This window comes from Heptranchias perlo, chromosome 7, assembly GCF_035084215.1.
Source record: "Heptranchias perlo isolate sHepPer1 chromosome 7, sHepPer1.hap1, whole genome shotgun sequence".
Classification (NCBI taxonomy): Eukaryota; Metazoa; Chordata; class Chondrichthyes; order Hexanchiformes; family Hexanchidae; genus Heptranchias; species Heptranchias perlo.
In genome coordinates this window covers 72830693-72852134 of record NC_090331.1, presented here as the reverse complement: position 1 = coordinate 72852134, position 21442 = coordinate 72830693, and the positions used below count along the sequence as shown (strand labels likewise).

The following is a 21442-nucleotide window of genomic DNA, read 5'->3' as shown; positions in this document are numbered from 1 at the left end:
CTTGTCAAAAGTGAATTGACCTCTGCTGACCTCCCTTTCATCCATAAAATCCATAAAGAACATGCTACGTTATCAAAAATAGTCTGCAAAGCAGGTTAGTATGGAAATATAGTTATAAATTGGATTCAAAATATTTGATAGACCCGAAGTCTCTCACATCTTTGAGGAGCTGAATGGACTTGTGCATTTCATTATTAATGTGGAGACCTTACTAATGGCTTGCAGGCTATTTAATATCTGCAATTTGGATCATGAAAAATTTGAGTTGTACTAGTGCTTGTCATTCAAAACTTTCCCTTTGCTGCAGACTACCGTTCCCACGATAATGTATGCTTGGGTGAATCATTCTATCCATATAGGTTATCGTGCTCAGATCATTATGGGAATCGGCCTGTTTTGCTTTATTAATAGGAATGAGCTCAATTAGACAGATTGGCTCACAAACCTGAAGGGGAAGATTGTTATACTTTGACTGATGACTGAGTGATGCAGATGTTAGGGCAATACTGACTGAGTTTTCTTGATCATTGATATTTGTATATTGGAAAAGAAAATGAAGCATGGGTACGAACAGAGAATACATGGCAAGTTCCCACTGGACACAAGTGTATGTACAAATGAACTCTGACCAAATACCATGGCACTGACAGCCATTTGTGTAAAAAATATTTCCACTGGAATCCTGCTGTGTCTTCATTTTATAATGCTCAGTTAAAAGATAGCGGTGTTGTGTATGTGAATGAAATGTTATTAAAGTATTGTAATAACAATGATTGTGGGATCCTGTATTCTCCCAACAGGACACGAGTAGCCATCCTGGAGAAGAGAAGGCAGAGGAAGAAACTGGCATTTAACTAGAGTTAGAAGTATAAATGATCAGTTTGCTATCACTAATGAAAACAGGCTCATGTCCAACAAAGGAAGAAAGAAAGTCACTGGGCTCAAAAATTTATCATTGTGTAATTTTTTTGCAATTAAAAGCAATTTAAATTTCAATAAGAAAAATTTTAGTTAAAAGCAAATGTTCTTTTCCTTTCACTTATTTATTGAAAATACAATTTGCTTCTAAAAATATTTGATTGAATTCCAAATATTTTAAATATTATGGAAATCAGAACATTTGTAATTTCAATTTCCTTTGTTAAATTACAAACTGGGATTGATGGGGAGGTGTGTGGTCATGGGTGTGTAAGATGGGGAGGTGTGTAATAATGGGTATGTAAGATGAGGAGATGTGTAGTAATGGGTATGTAGGATAGGAAGGTGTGTGGTAATGGGTGTGTAGTACTGGGTATGTAAGATGGGGAGATATGTGGTAATGGTATGTAAGATGGGGAGGTGTGTAGTTATGGTATGTAAGATGGGGAGGTGTGTAGTTATGGTATGTAAGATGGGGAGGTGTGTAGTAATGGTATGTAAGATAGGGAGGTGTGTAGTAATGGGTGTGTAAGATGGGGAGGTGTGTAGTGATATGTATGATGTGGAGATGATATGTAAGATGGGGAGATGTGTAGTAATGGGTGTGTAAGATGGGGAGGTGTGTAGTGATATGTAAGATGGGGAGATGTGTAGTAATGGGTGTGTAAGATGGGGAGGTGTGTAAGATGGGGAGGTGTGTAGTAATGGGTGTGTAAGATGGGGAGGTGTGTAAGATGGGGAGGTGTGTCGTAATGGGTGTGTAAGATGGGGAGGTGTGTAGTCTTGTGTATGTAAGATGGGGAGGTGTGTCGTGATATGTAAGATGGGGAGATGTGTAGTGATGGGTTTTTAAGATGGGAAGATGTGTAGTAATGGATTTTTAAGATGGGAAGATGTGTAGTGATGATATGTAAGATGGGGTACATAAGATGCAAATAAACTGAAAAACAAGATGACACTAGTTACCTTTTATTCTTCATATAGTGGAAGCATTGCGCTGATTTTTTCTCTGTTGGCTGAAGCGGACAGCAGTCCTGTGACTTACTGCCTTAAGGGTAGCACTTTAAACTTGTAATCACCAAGCTGCTGATTTCCCTGTTTTCAGTTCTGCAAATGAAAAGCTACATTTTGGATGCACAAAAGCAGGGATGCTGTCTTCAGTAGGGGAGAATGAGGTGGGGGGGGGAAGAGAGAATCAATTTCACAACTTATCTACTTTCTGATATCACTTGCAGTATGACAATGAAGACTTCAGTTGGAAACCAGTCTTGTGATTCCTGCCATCATACTTTCTGTTTGTATTCTTCATGTCTCTTGGTGTACATTCCAATGATGATCTGTGGACAGCTCCATCTTCTCTTGCCACGCACCCCCTCCCCCACAGACATCCTGCCAAATAAGTGGAGTTTGAGGAAGAACAGTCTTGTGAAATTTGATAGAAATTGAAATATTTAAATCTGTTTGTGCCAGTTTAGATGGGAAAATACTAATTTTAAGCGGAGAGGATTTTTTTTTGTCTATTGATGGCAAATCTAGTGTTCTCCAACACAGAGAAAATTGGTTCAATACGTCAGCTAATTTACAATACACAATAGAACATTCTACTATGAATATAACTGCTAACCATAAAATATAAGGTGTAGCAAGATAGGAATCATGATCCTCTCTCTGATTGTAGTTTGGTTTTATGACTGAAAGAGACAGGTCTTATCCCAACCATATTTTTTCTGCCTGTGCTTTGAACCTCTTGTGCTTCTCACACTGTGTCCAATGATAGTCACTGGACACAATGTAAACCTCTATATTAAATTTATTCTTCGGAAAGAATAACTTACAGACCTTGTATGAAATGCCTAGCAGCAGTCATATATTTGCAAGTTAATATAAAAGGAATATTCAGAAATCTGTCGTTCTTCATAATGTGCCTACAGATGACACAGCGGGTTAGCACACAGATCTTTCTCCTCAGTCCAGACTAAAGGGGTGAAGATCTCCTCCCTTTAGCAGATGTAAAGACATAAACTGAAATAGGTTTGTTAGTCTCAACCTAGTTCCCAGTGGCTGTGCATTTCCATAATTTGAAACAATTGTCAGTCGTACTCAGAGGTGCCATATAATGGTTGGTGTGGAAAGAGTACGGAGATGGGTTGATCTTATGAGGTTAGAATTAAGGAACACTATTGGAACACGATATAAGGAGGTTTACTGTGTAGCTGGCCACGCTATTTCTGACCTGGGAATACTTGTTACTGACAGTGGATTGTCAAAATAAAATGTACTTCATTCCCCAGCACTGAGGGCCAGCAATCCAATGAACAAACAAAATCAGCAAAAAAAAGTTTTGAAAAGTGTACCATCAGGAAAATAGCAATAAATAATGCTCAATTATGAAAAATGTAAATTATAAAGCTTTGTTCAAAGAATGTAGTAGTAAGAAACACCTTATTTGATTTTCATATTGCTGATTGTATTGTATTTCTTCACAGACTATTAAATAGTTTCATATGTACATTTCCTCTGTACAATTGTTTCAATAAACTGCGAATACTTTTTTTGCTTCAATTTTACTTTTTAAAAAAGATTCCTTCTTGCTGCTGTCCTCCTTTAGGTGGGATGGCCAAACAATCCGCAACCCTGATTTCTCCATTGTCACTGTTAAGTGCTACTCCACATTAACGGCCCTGAGGCATGCTTTGAGGGGCCTGATGTCCATCTCCTGCTTTTTGCCCCCCATACTCCCCAACGTGTAGTACTCTGCCACTGCTAACGTCTCCATCTAACAACCTGTTTAAAAATTTGCAGGATTAGCACATTGGGACAAATTTGAGGATGCTTATGCAGATGTTGGGATGAGGAGTTGTGCTCCCGTTTATCATGACCTGATATATGAAAGATTGACAGTATTCAAAGTTCTCTGGGCCACTTAATTCGATGGACTAAGGAATAGCAGGTGGATTTTAATGTTGATGTAAACGACAGGGAATATGAAACATTTTTGCAGGATGAACATTAGCAGAAGTGAAGAGCTAGAAGGATTTGGGTAGGATTATTAATCATTCTTTAAATGTTAAACAGGTGGAATTCATCTCAAGGGCGTTTGACTATAGGTAAAAACAAGTTATTCCAGCTTTGCACAGGTCATTGGTGAAGCCACATTTGGAATTTTGAGGCCGCTGTGCATTGAGGACTGGCGACCCATTATGTAGTGTGCTGAGGCCTATTAACTGCCCAGCTCTGAGTGTCTGATAAAGTGGTCAGCAAACTCCTTTGGTAGAGAGCCTGTGCACCTACCAATCATTAGCTCATTACTGCCCTTAATTATATTCAAATAAGATGATTACCCCATACTGCGCTTGAACACCTGAAGAGTGTTCCAGAGGCTTATTCACCATATTAAATAGGCACTGCAGTGAAAGACCCTTCCTAATATGTTGCGTCCTTTAGGTTTCAAGGGAGTGACTTGTTGCTAGTAGCTGCTTTGCTTCTTTGATGCTATTTCTGTGGTTCTTTGGTGTTCTCCTGTTGGTATGTTAATATATTTGTGTGTTAGGATGCTTTGCAAAAATTCAAGTTACGTACCTTCTTAAGGTTTGATCCATCTGGCTCCATGCCATCCCAACTGATAGAACTGGGACAGACACCAACGCATCTCTCTGCACAAAGGGGCAGTCCATCAGGAGGTGGACGACAGTCTCCTCCTTGCCGCAGCCTCAAGGGCAGCTCGCGGTGGCGCTGAGATTCAGTGCATGTAGAAAGGACCGCACTGAGAGGGCCTCTCTCACCACCACCCAGGCTACATCCTAGTGCCTGTTGGTCGGTTCCGGCGATGAGTCTGGTCGGGGAAAAGCCCGATCGAGTCCACCCTCTCCTTTACTTGCAGGACTGTCAGAGCGTTTCGTGTCGACCACTGTCTGATGACCTTGTGGCCGAAGGGGTTTCCTCCTCAGGAACTTCTCTACCTGGGACAGGTGGGGGGGCGGTCCAGATGGATGGGGCGTCCTGTGCCTCCTCGGCCAGTGTGGCCAGACCCAGCCTTCTCAGTGTGTTGGACAGGTAGAAACTCAGCACGTAGTGACACTTGGTGTTTGCCTACTGGGGCTCTACACACATCCTGAGGCAGCCACATGCAAAGTTGGCCATTAGGATCAGAGTGCCACTGGGGACGCTCTTCCCCCGCCTTTGTCTGCAGGCTTTTACATAGTGACCCTGCAGACACGTTCTACTTTGGTCCTCCAGACAAAGTGGAAGATAGCTTGGGTGACAGTGATGGTGGAGTTGTGGGGAATGGGCCAGACCCTGGCCACATAGAGCAACACCGTGAGTACCTCACAACTTATCACCAGGTTCCTGCCAGTGACATACCTCTTCTCCAAAGGTGCTCCCAATGTGTCACATGCTGAGTGCTGGGAGTGCCAAATATTTATTTAAATTACTTGACCTTGCATTATAGCGTGAAATCAACAGGAAGCATTGCAGGAGTGTGCAGTCATCCTATCGCTGCTGCACCAGGACATCATGTGCAATTTTGGTTACCCTACCTTCAAAAGGATAATGATGTTTGGAGAAGGGTGACAAAGATGAATCTGGGCCTTTGGGTTGGGTAGAGCCAGTGTTATACTGGACAATATATTGTTTCTGGGAGGAATGAGCTTAATGCGCTAAATGGCCTCTCCTCACTTTGTGCACTCCTATGTACTTGTGATGCTTACGTTCAGCAGTTCAACAGCAAGTGAGTCATTCTCCTGCTGCTCAGTAGAATACTGCGGAGTCTTGGCCCCATGTCTTCAGGGGGTGCGAAGTGTTCTCCCATCACAAACATTTCCTTGTCCTCCTCCCTCATCCTGGGCATTCTGGTTGTAACTATGTGGAAGAATCATCTGTGGATATATAGAAAGTTATTTTCATTAATTGATTTTGGACTATCTATGAAATGAAATACAGTAAGACTGTTCCAGAATACACAACCAAAAATTTACTTCAAACACAAGGAAGTGATGCACAGGGTATTCTACATGTCTAAAATGGTACTAGATATTATTGTTATGAATATCACAATAATCTTTCATAACTTGTATGAATGAAATAAAGTAGCATATCAATTAGCAAAATTGGAATCTCCATTGTGTAGGACAGAGGCTCCCAAACTGGATGGGGGGGTTGCGATTAGATTATCTGGTGGGGTGGGAGGGGGCGAGGAGGAGAGGCTGGGGTAAGAGCACAGGGCTGAAGTCCACCTGCTCTGCCTCTCCCAGCAGCACATCCCTGGTCCAGGTTGACCCCCACAGCATTGCTTCCTTTCTTATCTTTGGGTCTGGTCAAATGGAAAGCGTGTCATTTTCTGTTCTGATTTTGCACTGCTGTACTTTATCAGGAGGTTTCGGTGCAGTTTTCTTATTGAAAGAAAGGTTTGGATTCAAATGTTCATGTATGATTCAAGATAGGTCTGTAAGGACATATAACCGTTGCTTGTTTTTTCCCCATGTTATTCCATAAGATTATATGGGTCTGTACTGAATGACCTCATTGGACATTACATTGATACACTGGAGTTAAAAACAAACACGTAAGAAATATGCACTAAACTCACAAGTCTGTGTGAAACAGACTTAACCAGAGTCCCACTGCTATATTTGTCTTTACCATGGCTCCATATTCTTCATTTTTATTGTGAATATAAGGTAATAGTTTTTCTAATGTTTCCAATTCTTTATTCATTATTATAACATAATCACTGTGATCCCTGCAAACATTTAACATTTTTATCTTGGTATTTTGTGCATCAATGGAATTCCATTCAATTGAATGGGAGAAGCAAATGGTTAAAGTTGCAGTATCTCTTGTTAAAATGAACAATTACAGTTGCGCCTACCAATTATTTTGATGATCTAATAGATTGAAATATTAACTGAATATTCACATGATTAGACCACCTCTAGTCTGGGCAGCTTCTTGTTGAATGAGGATTGAGAGCATTATCAGTAACATGCTAAACTTGCACTATCCCAGTGCCAGTGCATTCTCGTTCTGATTACTTTTTGATCAATGCAAATACTAATCACCAAGCGAATGAACTATAGATCAACACTATTTGTTTTATCATTATAATAATGTTAACACTGGCATTCAATTAGTAATTTCCTTTAGAGAGGCTTCAGGGCGATTGGGGTGCAAAATGCCAATATTTCACACTGGTACAGTGGGGGATGCTCTTCTGCGGTTAGAGTTGATGCAGAGTAGAGAGGATTTGCTAATCTTAACCCAAGAGTGCTGCTCACCTCAAAAGCAAAAGAAAGAATTTTAAAAATGTATTGGTTTATCATTTACATAACTATTTAATATACATTTAAAATTGTTTACTAATTATAGCCTGGAAATTATTGTTGGTAAAAGACTGGACAAATACTGTTTCTTAGAAAGGGGGGCGCACATGGGACATGAACTTTCGAAGAGGGGCTCAGCAAAACAAGTTTGGGAACCTCTGATGTAGGTTCATTTGTTAGGTTATCTGGCCAACCATGTTTGTTCCCTACAGAATATTTATTTAACTTTTAAGCAATTGATATTCAGGATATTCTCCCCTGCTCAGAATGTACTGGTATCCCATGTAATTAGGTCTCTCATACATCACCCACCAGTCACTCTCAACATGGATGGAGTTGCAGTCTTTCTGCAGCCCCCTGCATTGGTCATTGCCCTACTGTTGTGGGCAGCAATGCTTGATTGTTGTAAGAAATACGATTTCTAGACCAAATTATAGTCATGTATCCCATCCTGCAAAGTTCAGATACTTGGCTAAAAAGCGAAGTACAGGCCTTACGTCTGTGAGAATACTAAGGCAGCCAAAGTCCCACAGGAAATGATTTACCTGACATCAGACAAAGCGATTGAGAATATTGCAGAGACAATAAAACTGTGAACCAGAAACATTGAAGACCAATTGTCAGAAACAGATAACAAAATGTCCCAAGACATAATCAAAGACTCAGGACCTGGACACAGACTAATCCTGTTATGTTAATTGCAGGATCTTTGTTCAGATAATTAGGTAACTTTCGTGATTGGCATATACAGGATGAGTATCTTAAGTGTCTGCATCCAAACAATCAAAATACACAGAAAGATAAGGGCATGTCCCTTCCCCATAAGATACATAGAATGGACAACAGTTAACACCATAGAATGGATAAAGATGTCTGGAACAATGGGCACCCTGTGAGGGGGGGGGGGGTGATGTCCAGGACAGATGACATCATGGGACTAATGTTAAGCTACCAGAAGCAAATATACTTCAGAAAGATATATAAACTGGGACACTGTCCTACTAAAATTAGAAGCAGCTTCTGGGGCGACGGAGGCCCACACAACCTACGATACCAGGCCTGATCAGCTTTAAATTTCTTAGGGACAGGTTGTACTATCCTTGTTTATTTGATATAACTGTATTAGGATATCATTGTATAAATACTTCTTGTTTGGTATAACCGCATTAAAACAGTGTTCTTGTGTCTATAATAAAGCTTGTATGTTCGGTCACACTCAGGCCTGGAACATTGTGGAAGTTATTATTAAGAAGGATTAACAACCCTTGGTAACATTAATAATAGCATATTTCCAATAAGTATCAAAGAAAGCACGTCTGAATTGGATATACTATTTAATAGTAGAAACAAATCAGCTTCGCTAAAGCATGATCTCTCCAATCACCGCATACCGTTACCCGTAGTGTGTATAACATTTAGCTGCATAGGTCATGTCTGACTTCCACTCTTTAGAGCAGCAAATTTTAAATGATTTCAATTAACATCTGGCAGTTTGAACTTACTAATATGTCTAGTGCCTTTATATTCAACAGTCTGAAAATATGACTCCTTACCTTGTGACTTTATTTGTCACATTTGTGTCAATTATTAATAATTGCATTATATTTTCATTCATTAAGTCAAAGTAAAGTTTCACTTGTAGTAATAATATGCTATGGAATCATGGGCCTAAATTTTAACCCGGGAGAATGGGTGGGTTGAAAGCGGCCGGGGGGGTGGAGGGGGGGAGTTGGTGGGGCAACCCGCCTCCATCCTGCCCACTTCCGGTTTTAATGGACCCGCTATTAGGAGGTGGGTCAGTCTCTGAAAGCTCTCAAGGAGGCTGCAGGTCTCCATTTTTACAGCTTTTTTATTTTTAACCTCTGGGGCTGGGATTCCTGGGCCTTCTTCTTCATGCCATGTGAGAGGAGGTGAGAAGGCCTGAAACCTCAGGTAAGTGCCTTTATTGCACAGCTTGTGGGCCCGGAGGAGCAGGAGTGCTTCTCCCAGGCCCAACAGGCCTACCCCTGCAGCGACCCCCCCCCCCCCGCCAACCATGATCTCTGACCCCCACCCCAATGAGCCCCATCCTCCCAATGACTCCCCCCCCCTGCTGATGACTCCAGATCCCCCCCCCATGACTCCTGACTCCCAATGACTCAGGACCCCTCCCCGATGACTCCCGACCCCTCCTGATTACCCCTGATGACTCCTGACCCGCCGATGACTCCCGACCCCGACCCCCGATAATTCCCGACCTCGACCCCCGATGACTCCCGACCCCAACCCCCCACCCGTGACTCCTGACCCCGACTCCCTCCCCAATGGCCCGGCCCCAATCCCCACCCCCCCATCTAAGACTTACCTTCTCGCATCCACTTCCTTGCTCTCCTCCCATCCGACTGACAGCCAGCCTGTCAATCAGGCTGGCCTGTCGTGCGGGAAACTGGCAAAAAAAAGACATCCTTACGTCAAAATCGTATGGACATCTGAGAAACCTGTACTTCCGGATTTCCCATCAGGAAATCCCCCCCGCCACCCCCTGCCATTTTCCCAGCTCCGTGTTAAAATTTAGGCCCTGGCCATTGGGCAAACAAAATGGAAACAGTAAATTGTTTATCAGTGAGTTAGGATCTACTCTTTAACCTGGCACTGAGAAATAACAGAAAATTCTGTAATTTATTTCCAAATTTGTTAATCTATTTTATTAAGTAGTCGTTTAACTCCTTTTGAATGTACCAGTATTTTGAAATGTTTAGACTGAGAGCCCAGCTTCACTGTGACCTTTTTACTTTAATCACAAAGGTCTGATCAGCCTTTCCTTTTCAACACAAAAGCAGCTTCTTTTGTGAAAGACAAAAATCAGCAGAAAGGAAGTGGGTGGGGGAGGGGGGAAGCAGAAACAACAGACTACAAAGGGTTGTAAAAAATGGAAAACAATGTACTGAATAATTTTGCTGACATTAAAACATGGGTTATTTAAATGATAAAGCTCTTGCTTATCTGCAAGCGATGTATAAAAACTCAGTCTTCTCAGCCTCGAGCAAAATATGAAAGGTAAGGTTGGAGTGGGCACTCTTCTTCACAAAAAGTGGAATTCATTTTCATAGTTGTATATATTGGTTTAAATATACATCCCATACTTTTCACATGTCACTCCTTCCAATCTTCCCAGCCAGATGGAATACCTTGGTTTTGGTCATGTTTCATCCAGATACCCGTGTGAGAATTGAAATGACTCCCCATCCCAACTATTGGACAGCACTGCGACTCAAACATGCATCTTTATTGGGAGCAAAGAATTCCGTTGCTTAAGCAACTGTGCTTGTCGGTAGCAAAACAAATCAAATCTTTTTCTTTCTTCTGTGGCACTATCGATCATCTTTTACAAGGACAGGAACTTCCAGAGTCGGCACTACGAGTGCAGTACTGACTGTGCTGACCTGCACTCTTACTTCAGCCGCTGCAACTCCATCCATATTGAGAGTGACTGCTGCATGGTGTATGCAAGACCCAATTACATGGGATACCAGTATGTTCTGAGCAGGGGTGAATATCCTGACTACCAGCGCTGGATGGGATTCGATGACAACATCAGGTCATGCCGCAGATACAGTTATGTGAATGGTTCCTGAATGATTATTTCTATAAAACAGAGCGTTGACGCCTTTTAACAATTCCATTAAACAGAAACATCCTCACTTTTTTACAAGGTGGAAGTGTTTACTTGTAAGTGTTGCTCTGTTTACAATTGAATATATTTGATAATAACAGATGGCTACAAATACATTATAAAGGTGCATTTGGTCCTGACCTTATTATCCTTGTGCACATATCAGCTTATACAATGGGCTATCTTTTATTTTAAATAACATGCATATTACAGCTCATCAAAAATTATTAAGATACAATATTCGAATTGCTTGCCATAATGAAAGTACATATTTGTCAGTAGTTTTATGCAAGTGAGAACATAGTGATGTTTGTAGCCATAAATTGTCGATGATGATTTCGGTACCCGAACCGTAATGATTGGTGCTTGGGCCTCAGCTATTTACAATCTATATTAATGACTTGGATGAAGGGACCGAGTGTAATGTATCCAAGTTTGCTGATGATACAAAGATAGGTGGGAAAGTAAACAGTGAGGAGGACACAGAGTCTGCAAAGGGATATAGACAGATTAAGTGAATGGGCCAGAAGGTGGCCAATGGTGTATAATGTGGGGAAATGTGAGGTTATTCACTTTGATAGGAAGAATAGAAAAACAGAATATTTTTTAAATGGTGAGAAACTATTAAATGTCGGTGTCCAGAGAGACTTGGGTGTCCTGGTACAAGAAACACAAAAGGTTAGCGTGCAGCTACAGCAGGCAATTAGGAAAGCAAATGGCATGTTGGCCTTTATTACAAGGGGGTTAGAGTATAAGAGTAAGGAAGTCTTAATGAAAATTGCACCGGGCTTTGGTGAGACCTCACCTGGAGTATTCCGTACAGTTTTGGTCTCCTTATCTAAGGAAGGATATACTTGCCTTGGAGGGGTGCAACAGAGGTTCACTAGATTAATTCGTGGGATGAGAGGGTTGTCCTATGAGGAGAGGTTGAGTAGAATGGTCCTATACTCTCTGGAGTTTAGAATGAGAGGTGATCTCATTGAAACATATGAGATTCTGAGGGAGCTTGACAAGATAGATGCTGAGAGGTTGTTTCCCCTGGCTGGAGAGTCTAGAACTAGAGGGCATAGTCACAGGATAAAGGGTCGGCCATTTAAGATTGAGATAGGGAGGAATTTCTTCACTCAGAGGGTTGTGAATCTTTGGAATTCTCTACCCTACAGGGCTGTGGATGCTGAGTCGTTGAGTATATTCAAGGCTGAGATAGATGGATTTTTGGACTCTAGGCGAATCAAGGGATATGGGGATCGGGCGAGAAAGTGGAGTTGAGGTTGTAATTCAAGCTTGATCTTATTGAATGGCGGAGCAGGCTCAAGGGGCCATATGGCCTACTCCTGCTCCTATTTCTTATGTTCTTATAGCATATTCTGACATAATATAAAAGTTACAAGACATTTTTCTTCCTCAAAAATTGTTGGTTCTATTAGTATTAATGAGATATTCAATAGCAAAATGTTTGTATGGTGATATGTAGACTTGAAAAATTCAGTTTGTGAGTTACTGGTCCAGTAACATAACCACTACACTACATTGTCAGATCTTTCTCATGTCTAAAGCAATTGTTTGCCTCTTGGATACTCATTAACACCAGAGTTATGGTGGTAGAGCAGGGAATATGGGACGAGAGGTCGACTGCCAGATCCCTGCCCCTAAATCTGGTATTGGAAGTTTTCCTCCCTTACCTTTCCCAAGCAGGGACTTTGACAGCCCGCCACATTTAAATGATGACAAAGACAGGCTTAAGGAAACCAGTAAGAACAGAACACGGGTGGCATTGCAGTCCTGGCCTCCTCTTCCTCTTCTATATCCTCCTCATGCCAGCTGCCACTATGCGGGCTCATTCCAAGCCATTTCAGCAAAATGGTTTTCTGTCCTTCAGGGGGCTTATGCTCCCACAGAAGTATCATTCCTCCCCTTTCTGGTGAGTATCCCACTGCAGCACCATTTGCTTTCCCCTCTGTGTAGTGATGGAATTAGTGCTGGGAGCTAATTCTCCATGTATAATTGACCCTAAGCCAGGAAAATGGGTCGGTGTCAGGTTGATGGGCAGATGTTCCAACCTGACCCATCTCCAGCAATAACACCCCAGAGGAAAATCCAGTCCAAAGTGTGTTTTTATTGCATTATGACCCTGGGGTTACACAACCTCTACCCCACTTTTATTTTGGACAGTCTCTTTTCAGTTGAAGATTCCAAATATTTAGTTATCAGGGATGTGATACTTTTCTTTAAAGATGTCGATGCATCAACCCTGACCATCCTGAACCTTTATTTGATTTGATGTATGCCTTATTTTCCGCATTGCTTGAAAGTAATTGCTTTTCCTCCAATCAGTGAGGTTTTCTTGGATTACAGTATAATTTCAAGTTACCAATATTTCAGCGCCTGGGAATTTTCACACATATTAATGGGATTGCTGATGATGAGCCTGTGCCATTTGATGTGCTGTAGGTTTATGGGCCCCGATATTTACGGGAAGGCGGGGAGGGTACAAGGGAGCGCGGTAGCATCGGGGAAACTTGGCAAGGCCAGGTTGCGGGGGTCCGGCCAAATAGACAGGCTGGCCGGCTGCCGAGCGGGAAAACCAATGGCAGGAGGCCACAGCCGGGGACCCTTGGGGACGATCCCCGTCAGTCGGGAGGGGGGAAGGAGAGATCAGGGCTTGGTTGGAGTGGGCAGAGAGTGGCAATCGGAGGGGAGGGAGCCAGAGATCGGGGCTGGTGGGGGGAAGGTTGACAATCACAGTAGGGGAGAGAGCAGCTGTGATCGTCAGAGGAGAGGCCGAAGGCATCCTGGAGGGGCCGGGGGGAGCAAGGAGTTTTGCAACAGACACTTAACTTCCTGAGCTGGAGCTCCTTCCTGCCTTTCACTGCGGGTTTCCCAACCTGGGAAACTTGGCCGGCAACCGTTAAATTTAAATCAGGCTCCCAATTCCACTGTGGGAGCCTGACATGTTAATGAAGTGTCTCGTCTCTCGAAGGCAGGACTCTCACATGGCATGCTACCTGTTGCCATAAAAACGGCAAAGGGCATGTTGAGTTGGGGAGGCATCCCCCGTTTTAAAATTTTTAACACCACCCTCCCTCCCGACACTCTCCCGCCCGTCATGGCAGGGGCGGGGAGGGAGGGGGTGATTGTGAGGGTGAGGGAGGGGTTAATATTGAGGCCATGGAATTTGATGGGAGCATTAAGTATTTTGCACTTTGGGCCCAATCCTGGTTTCCATTTTTTTTCTCTCCAACTAATTCTTTAAGACTTAGGCCGAGTAACTTCCATCCAATTGATTCTAATTTATTTGCCGGCCAGTGGGGCAAAGTGAAGAACTGTCCTTTTTTTTTGATGGTCATTTATAAATTAATTTGGACCACAGCTAACTGGTATCTGATCTGTGGGGTCAGGTCCCTCTATAAATTTTGATTGGGTCAGAGATCAGCATAGGGCATTCCACATCTCTACGTCTGAATTTGCTTAAGGGACCAAAATTGTGTTTTTTTTTATTCATTCATGGGATGTGGGTGTTGCTGGCAAGGCCAGCATTTATTGACCATTCCTAATTGTCCTTGAGAAGGTGGTGGTGAGCTGCCTTCTTGAACTGCTGCAGTCCATGTGCTGAAGGTTCTCCCACAGTGCTGTTAGGTAGGGAGTTCCAGGATTTTGACCCAGCGACGATGAAGGAACAGCGATATATTTCCAAGTCGGGATGGTGTGTGACTTGGAGGGGAACGTGCAGGTGGTGGTGTTCCCATGTGCTCTTGTCCTTCTAGGTGGTAGAGGTCACGGGTTTGGGAGGTGCTGTCGAACAAGCCTTGGCGAGGTGCTGCAGTGCATTTTGTATGGGTTGTCTTGTATGGGTGTAACTTTCATGGTTATTTATCTCTTTTGACCTATTAGATCTATAGATATTTCAGTCCTTCTTTGGGCTAAAAGAATGTGGACTGGGGCACCAATCCTTTATTACAGTGAGCTGAAATGATATTTTATGTTGAAACCATGTAATATAATAGATACAAAACAATTGATATTTAGGAAATCAAAAGCAAAATACTGCAGATGCTGGATATCTGAAATAAAAATAAAAACAGAAGATGCTGGAAATACTCAGCAAGTCAGGCAGCATCTGTGGAGAAAGAAACAGAGTTAATGTTTCAGGTTGATGACCGTTCGTCAGAACTGGAAGAAGTTGAAGATTTAACAGTTTTTAAGCAAGTTCAGAGCCAGGGAAAAGGTTGGGGGGGGGGTGGGGGAGGAGGAAGGGGAGGGGAGGAAAGAACAAAAGGGAAGGTCTGTGATAAGATTGGGCAGGAGTGATTAAATGACAGAAGGGATGATGATGCAAGGCAAGGAGGGAGGTAATGGGACAAGTAAATAAACAAGAGATGGGTGTAGAGGAGCTGTAAATGGCAACAGCAGAATCATTACCATCACCTGCTGTCCGAAAAAATGGGAGCAGTGGTTATGAACTGAAGTTATTGAAATAAATGTTGAGTCCAAAAGGTTGTGAAGTGCCTAAAGGAAAGAAGAGGTGCTGTTCCTCGAGCTTCTGTTGAGCTTCATTGGAACAGTGTAAGAAGCCGAAGACAGAGAGGTCAGAGTGGGAGTGGGATGGAGAGTTAAAATGGCAAGCAACCAGAAGGTCAGGGTCACCTTGCGGACTGAGCGGGGTGTTTAGCAAAGCGATCACTCAATCTGCATTTGGTCTCCACAATGTAGACAATTTTACAACACCAAGTTATAGTCCAGCAATTTTATTTTAAATTCACAAGCTTTCGGAGGCTTCCTCCTTCCTCAGGTGAACGTTGTTGATTTTCCAACAACGTTACAATTGTCAACCCCAGTCCATCACCGGCATCTCCACATCATGTCCACAATGTAGAGGAGACCACATTGTGAGCAGCGAATACAGTATACTAAATTGAAAGAAGTACAAGTAAATTGCTTTTTCACCTGGAAGGAGTGTTTGGGGCCCTGGACAGTGGGAAGGGAGGAGGTGAAAGGGCAGGTTTTGCGTTCGCACAGGAAGGTGCTGTGGGAAGGAGAGCGGGTGTTGGGGGTGATGGAAGAGTGGACCAGGGTGTCGCCGAGGGAATGGTCCCTTCGGAATACTGTAGGGGAGGGAAGGGGGAGACGTGTTTTGTGGTGGCATCGTGCTGAAGGTGGCAGTAATGGCGGAGGATTTGAATCCATTGAATGTGAGGCTGGTGGGGTGGAAGGTAGGGAAAAGGGGGACCCTATCGTGGTTTTGGGAGGTAGGGGAAGAGGTGAGAGCAGAAGTGCGGGAAATGAGATGGGCACGGTCAAGGGTCCTGTCAACTACAGTGGAGGAGAATCCTCATTTGAGGAAAAAGGAAGACATATCGGAAGCGCGAGTGTGGAAGGTGGCATCATCAGAACAGATGTGATGGAGACGGAGAAACTGGGAGATGGGAATAGAGTCCTTACAGGAAGCGGGGTGGGAGGAAGTGTGATCAAGGGTGACTGTGGGAGTCAGTGGATTTATAGTAGATATTGGTTGACAGCTCATCCCCAGAAATGGAGATAGAGAAGTCGAGGAAAGGAAGGGAAGAGTTGGAGATGGACCATGTGAAGGCGAGGAAAGGGTGGAAATTGGAAGTTGGTGAAATTTTCCAGGTTGGGGCGAGAGCAGGAAACGACACCGATACCGACATCAATGTACCGGAATAAGAGGTGAGGGAGGGGACCTGAGTAGGACTGGAACAAAGAATGTCCCACGTATCCCACAAAAAGGCAGGCATAGGTAGGACCCATGTAGGTTCCCATAGCGTCGCCTTTTATTTGGAGGAAGTGAGTAGAGTCAAAGGAGAAGCTGTTCAATGTTCAGCCAGGCGGAGGAGGATGGTGGTGGATGTGGACTGGTTAGGCCTTTGTTCAAGGGAGAAGCGAAGGGCCCGCAGGCCGTCCTGGTGGGGGATGGAGGTGTAGAGGGACTGGAAGTCCATGGTGAAAAGGAGACGCTTAGGAGCGGGGATCTGGAAACTGTTAAAGTGGCGGAGGGCGTCGGAAGAGTCGCGGATGTTGATTGGAAGACACTGGACAGGGGGAAAAGAAAGAGTCGAGATAGGAAGAAATAAGTTCCGTGGGGCATATTTAGGAATGTGAATTAATCAGAGGAGTCCTGTTTTATTTTTCAGCCTAACTGAGGCTCTTAAAAATAAAGATAATAGTGTAATATTTACACTCAGTATTTTCCAGCATTATTTATGCAGTTCCATAAATCATGATTTGGTTTTAAACGTAAATAGTCATTTACAGTGATGCTTCATTAAATAACTTAGTTGTTTGGAGATCTGATTCAAAATTGCCAGTCCTGCCAATGTGAGAGAGAGAGAGATTAAATCAATATCTCTTTAAAAGAAAAAGTATACATTTTTTTTTAAGAAATTGTCCTGGCAGCACCTGGACTTAAATAGCTATAGTTTGGATATAAATCATTTTTTGTGATTTTGCTTGTGGCATACAGCTCCTTTTAAAAGATATCTTGTATTGCAACATTTACTTAATTCTAAATGCAGTTAATCATTACTGTGGTGCTGTTGGTTGCGTGCAGATCACTGCATGCCAGTGAGTGAGTACAAGGCTCTGTCATTGTCAAGTCATATAGCTAAAATCGAAACTCATAAAGAGTGGTTTATAAATGTTATACAAACTCCAATCTCAGGTTATAATCTTGAAAAATCATTCCCTCCTACCTGCTATTATTTATAAAATATTCCAGTCACTTTAGTTTGTCTTTACATTTGTTGGTCTTATTTTCCAGCCACGGTCCTTTGTGGGGCGGTTTCAGTCAGCAAGTTGTTTTTGTGATTAGCAGTTCTCACATGAATAAAAATATCGGCTTCCCTGTCACTGGGAGTGATGATAAAAAGGGCTGACAGAAGCTGAAGTTTGTTTATAATGTTATAATTTGAGAGAGTTCATTTTTTGCCCCTTTAATGGACTCTGGTATTGGAGACAGCTTGACTCCCAACCAGTGAATAAGTTTAAGTCCCAGAGATTCTCGTCATTGTGGCTCTGATGCTTCCGTTGTGTTGTGTCTGTTCTTAGCCGCCCTGGTGGCAAATGGAGTTAAGATACAGATCAGTCATGATCTAATTGAATGGTGGAACAGGCTCGAGGATCTGAATGTCCTACTCCTGTTTCTATGTTCCTATGATGGGGAAGCCTGTGTGGAGGCCCAAAATGTGCATTTCACTGGGATGGAAAAAGTGGGTGTGTTTTGGCTTATCCTCCAAAATAGTTACTGCTGCTCCTGAGAATTGCCACCGGCGGCTCTGAGACTACTGCAGCTTCAGATTAACCTTCCTTAATGGACAACCAGGACCGTCTACAAGGAAAAGTATAGTGGCAAATGGGGAAAAGTTATAATAAAAAGTTAACATGATCTCATTTTCAATGATAGCAGCCAATTTTCAAAATTTATGCCAATTATGCAAGTATTGTTAACAGTCCTGTGAAACGGATTTTTATTTTGCGACCAGATTTCCACTTAACTCTAAATGCACAAAGCCAGTGCCTTACAGTGATCAATTGTGGGTGTCCAGCCACCAACAAGCCTTGACTTGGAGCTTTGGCAGGAATAAAGGCAAATAAGGGAGAGAAGTGCATGGAGACTGAGGGTCTCCATTTGAGCACTGGTTTCCAGGACATCAACTTAAATGTGTCTTAAGTCATTCAAACATAATTAAATACAATAATTGTAACAAATAATGAAGAGATACTGAACATAGTTGGACAATTTTATAGAATATATCTTGTATCTCTTCAAGAAATGTTATAGAATTGAGTAACTCTAACTCTGCAATAAAAGTAATTTGCAGCGGTTTCGTCTTCATAAAGGTGGCTCTGGCACCTTTTTTTTGGAGGGTGGGGTTGGGGAGGTGAGGTGAGTTGAGGATTAAGAAGGATCCATTATTTTAATTTCCTTGTTGTCCCATTACATTACACGGTATGATGTGTTTTGAAAACAAATGAGAAAATGGTTTGCCAAGCATTTATTTCATAAGGCCACTGCCCCTTTAAAACAAATTACAGTATGATTGAATGCTTTCATTCAGACCAGACACTGCTAATCCCAGTTGTTACACACTGTTGATTCAGAATTCCTTTTGTTCAAGAGATTAATGTGCTGTTGTACGTAGGCCAAAACAAAAAGCTTCTTTTGACAGAAATGATAAAACACAAAGCAACAAAAATTTGTGATACTGGTGATGAATCAGGATTTTTTTTCTTGTTTTGAAAGTATACTGCACTGGTCACATAAAGGAAAGATTTTATAATAACAATGGAGCGTCACTGGGACCTTATTAATTGAGTTGTATAAAAGAAGCCGTTACTCTGCTGTGAGTGAAGTCTACCGAAGAGACATTTTCGGATCCACTCCAATCAGACAAAATGGGAAAGGTAAAACAAATTCATGTTGGATTTTTTTTTAAATGAACATCTCTGAATGTGTGCAGTTCCAGCTAACATGTATCTATTTTCCACAGGTCACTTTTTACGAGGACAGGAACTTCCAGGGTCGGCACCATGAGTGCAGTACTGACTGTGCTGACCTGCACTCTTACTTCAGTCGCTGCAACTCCATCCGTGTTGAGAGTGACTGCTGGGTGATGTATGAGAAACCCAATTACATGGGATACCAGTATGTTCTGACCAAGGGTGAATATCCTGACTACCAACGTTGGATGGGATTCAATGACAGCATCAGGTCATGTCGCACATACTCATATGTAAGCTATAACTTCTTTAATGATTTGCAAATCTTTCTCTATTTTGTGAATTTCATCTTTAGTATAATAATTTGATAATGACTGATTTATATCAGGATGTAGAGTCCAGCAAAGTGATGGATAGTTACAAAACACTGAAGGAATTGAATTTAGACCTGAAGTCACTGGCCAAACTAATAACTCAATTGTCTAAACAATCTACAGCCTGTGATATCTTTAGTTACAGCTTCCATGTTATTTTACTATATTTATAGATAATCTAATTTAGATGTAAATTAAAACAACAGAATCTTATGGTGCAATAGAAAAATAACTGGAACTGTATGTCATATACAGTAATGGGAAGCCCTGTACAGCACTGTATTAACTACACTGAAATAGGCAAGTGAAATGAGGTATTTTGATATAGGTAGTGATTATAAGTATATAAACTGTAAGGGAGTGCTTCCATGTTGTATTACAGTATAATAATGTTACAGTACTATATGTGCAGAGATACACATACAGTACTGTAACACTGATCTAGCTGTGGCTTCTTATGTATCTTTATTTGGAATAGAAGAAGCAACAAAAATTGCAAAGATTCATAATTCATTCCTGGGAAGCAATTAGGAACCTATAACATCACTTACAGAACTATTCAGATTTCACTTCAAATACAACATGTTATTCACAAGTAAAGTGGATATTTATGTCGGTGTAGATTTCAGTGAGTGGTTATCATTTTATTATAAATATTTCATTTAGATATAAGTGGGACCAGATAGAATTGTATATAAACATAACAAAAAAGCATGTTAATAAATACAGGGAATCTCCATTCACAGAATTATTGTTTTTATGGGTTTTACATTTCTCATATTTACATATAGATGTATTTACTTATAGTAGTAAGAGTTTAATGATTTTCTAAATTTTATAGCCTAGCGATGGATCCTACAGAATGAAGATTTACGAGAGGCCTGACTTTGGAGGACAGATGATGGAATTCACGGATGACTGTCCATCTGTCTACGATCGTTTCCGCTACCGTGACATTCACTCCTGCCATGTGACGGACGGTTACTGGACCTTCTATGAACAACCCAACTACAGAGGCCAACAGTACTTCATGAGACCTGGTGAATACAGGAGATTCAGTGACTGGGGCGCAACTTGTCCAACTATCGGATCTTTCCGCCGTGTAATGGATTTCTAAATATTTTAAAACCTCCATGTTAATTCAGAAATAAACACGGTTTTGATCACTTTAGTTATGAGTCTTCCATTCTTCTTTAGAAAGTAATGCAAATATTTCTCAATATTTCTAGCTGTGCTTTAAGTGCTGTATTTAGACCTTATTCTACAGTTTCATTGAATCTTGACCCACCCAAATGGCACTAATTTATTTAATTAGTGGTGCTGGTGCTGTATTAGACAATCTACTTCTGATCTAGTTGCAAAAACTGATCCAGTTGCAACAACAATCTAGTCTATGAGAAATCATTGATATTAGCAGCTGCATACTGACATCAATCAAATTTTACAATAAAATCACATCATAACATGTACAGATGATTACACATCATTCAGAGGCCGGTCACACATCAGATTGTTCCAAATTTTTGTTAAACTGTCTTTTTGAAACATCCCAGAGTTCTGCATACAGTAAGTTCCTGATTTCAGCCATGTTGTTGAGTCAAAGAGTAGGCCAGGCAGGAGAAGACAATGAAAGGAGAATGCCTCTGAGCAAATTTTTTTTAGAAGTCCCCTGCAAACACTCAAAGCTCGAAATTTAAATCATCTCTGCGATGAATGCTCGAAAT

General features: G+C 41.8%; 2 protein-coding genes across 3 annotated transcripts in view; both read left to right on the top strand.

Moving 5' to 3' along the window:
• LOC137323356 (uncharacterized protein C2orf80-like) overlaps positions 1-3423 on the top strand; it is a 41540-nt gene extending 38117 nt beyond the window's left edge. For both annotated transcript variants that reach the window (XM_067986843.1, XM_067986842.1), the window contains one exon: positions 801-3423. In XM_067986843.1, coding sequence (XP_067842944.1) covers positions 801-854 — 54 coding nt within the window. In that variant the 3' untranslated portion in view covers positions 855-3423. The remainder of the gene's footprint in view (positions 1-800) is intronic.
• A 15730-nt stretch (positions 3424-19153) lies between these two features.
• On the top strand, positions 19154-20846 carry LOC137323867 (gamma-crystallin M2-like). The gene is made up of 3 exons (XM_067987881.1): positions 19154-19308; positions 19395-19637; positions 20560-20846. The coding sequence occupies exons 1-3, from the start codon at positions 19300-19302 to the stop codon at positions 20833-20835; spliced, it is 528 nt and encodes a 175-aa protein (XP_067843982.1). The 5' UTR covers positions 19154-19299; the 3' UTR covers positions 20836-20846.
• Positions 20847-21442: the final 596 nt, after the last annotated feature.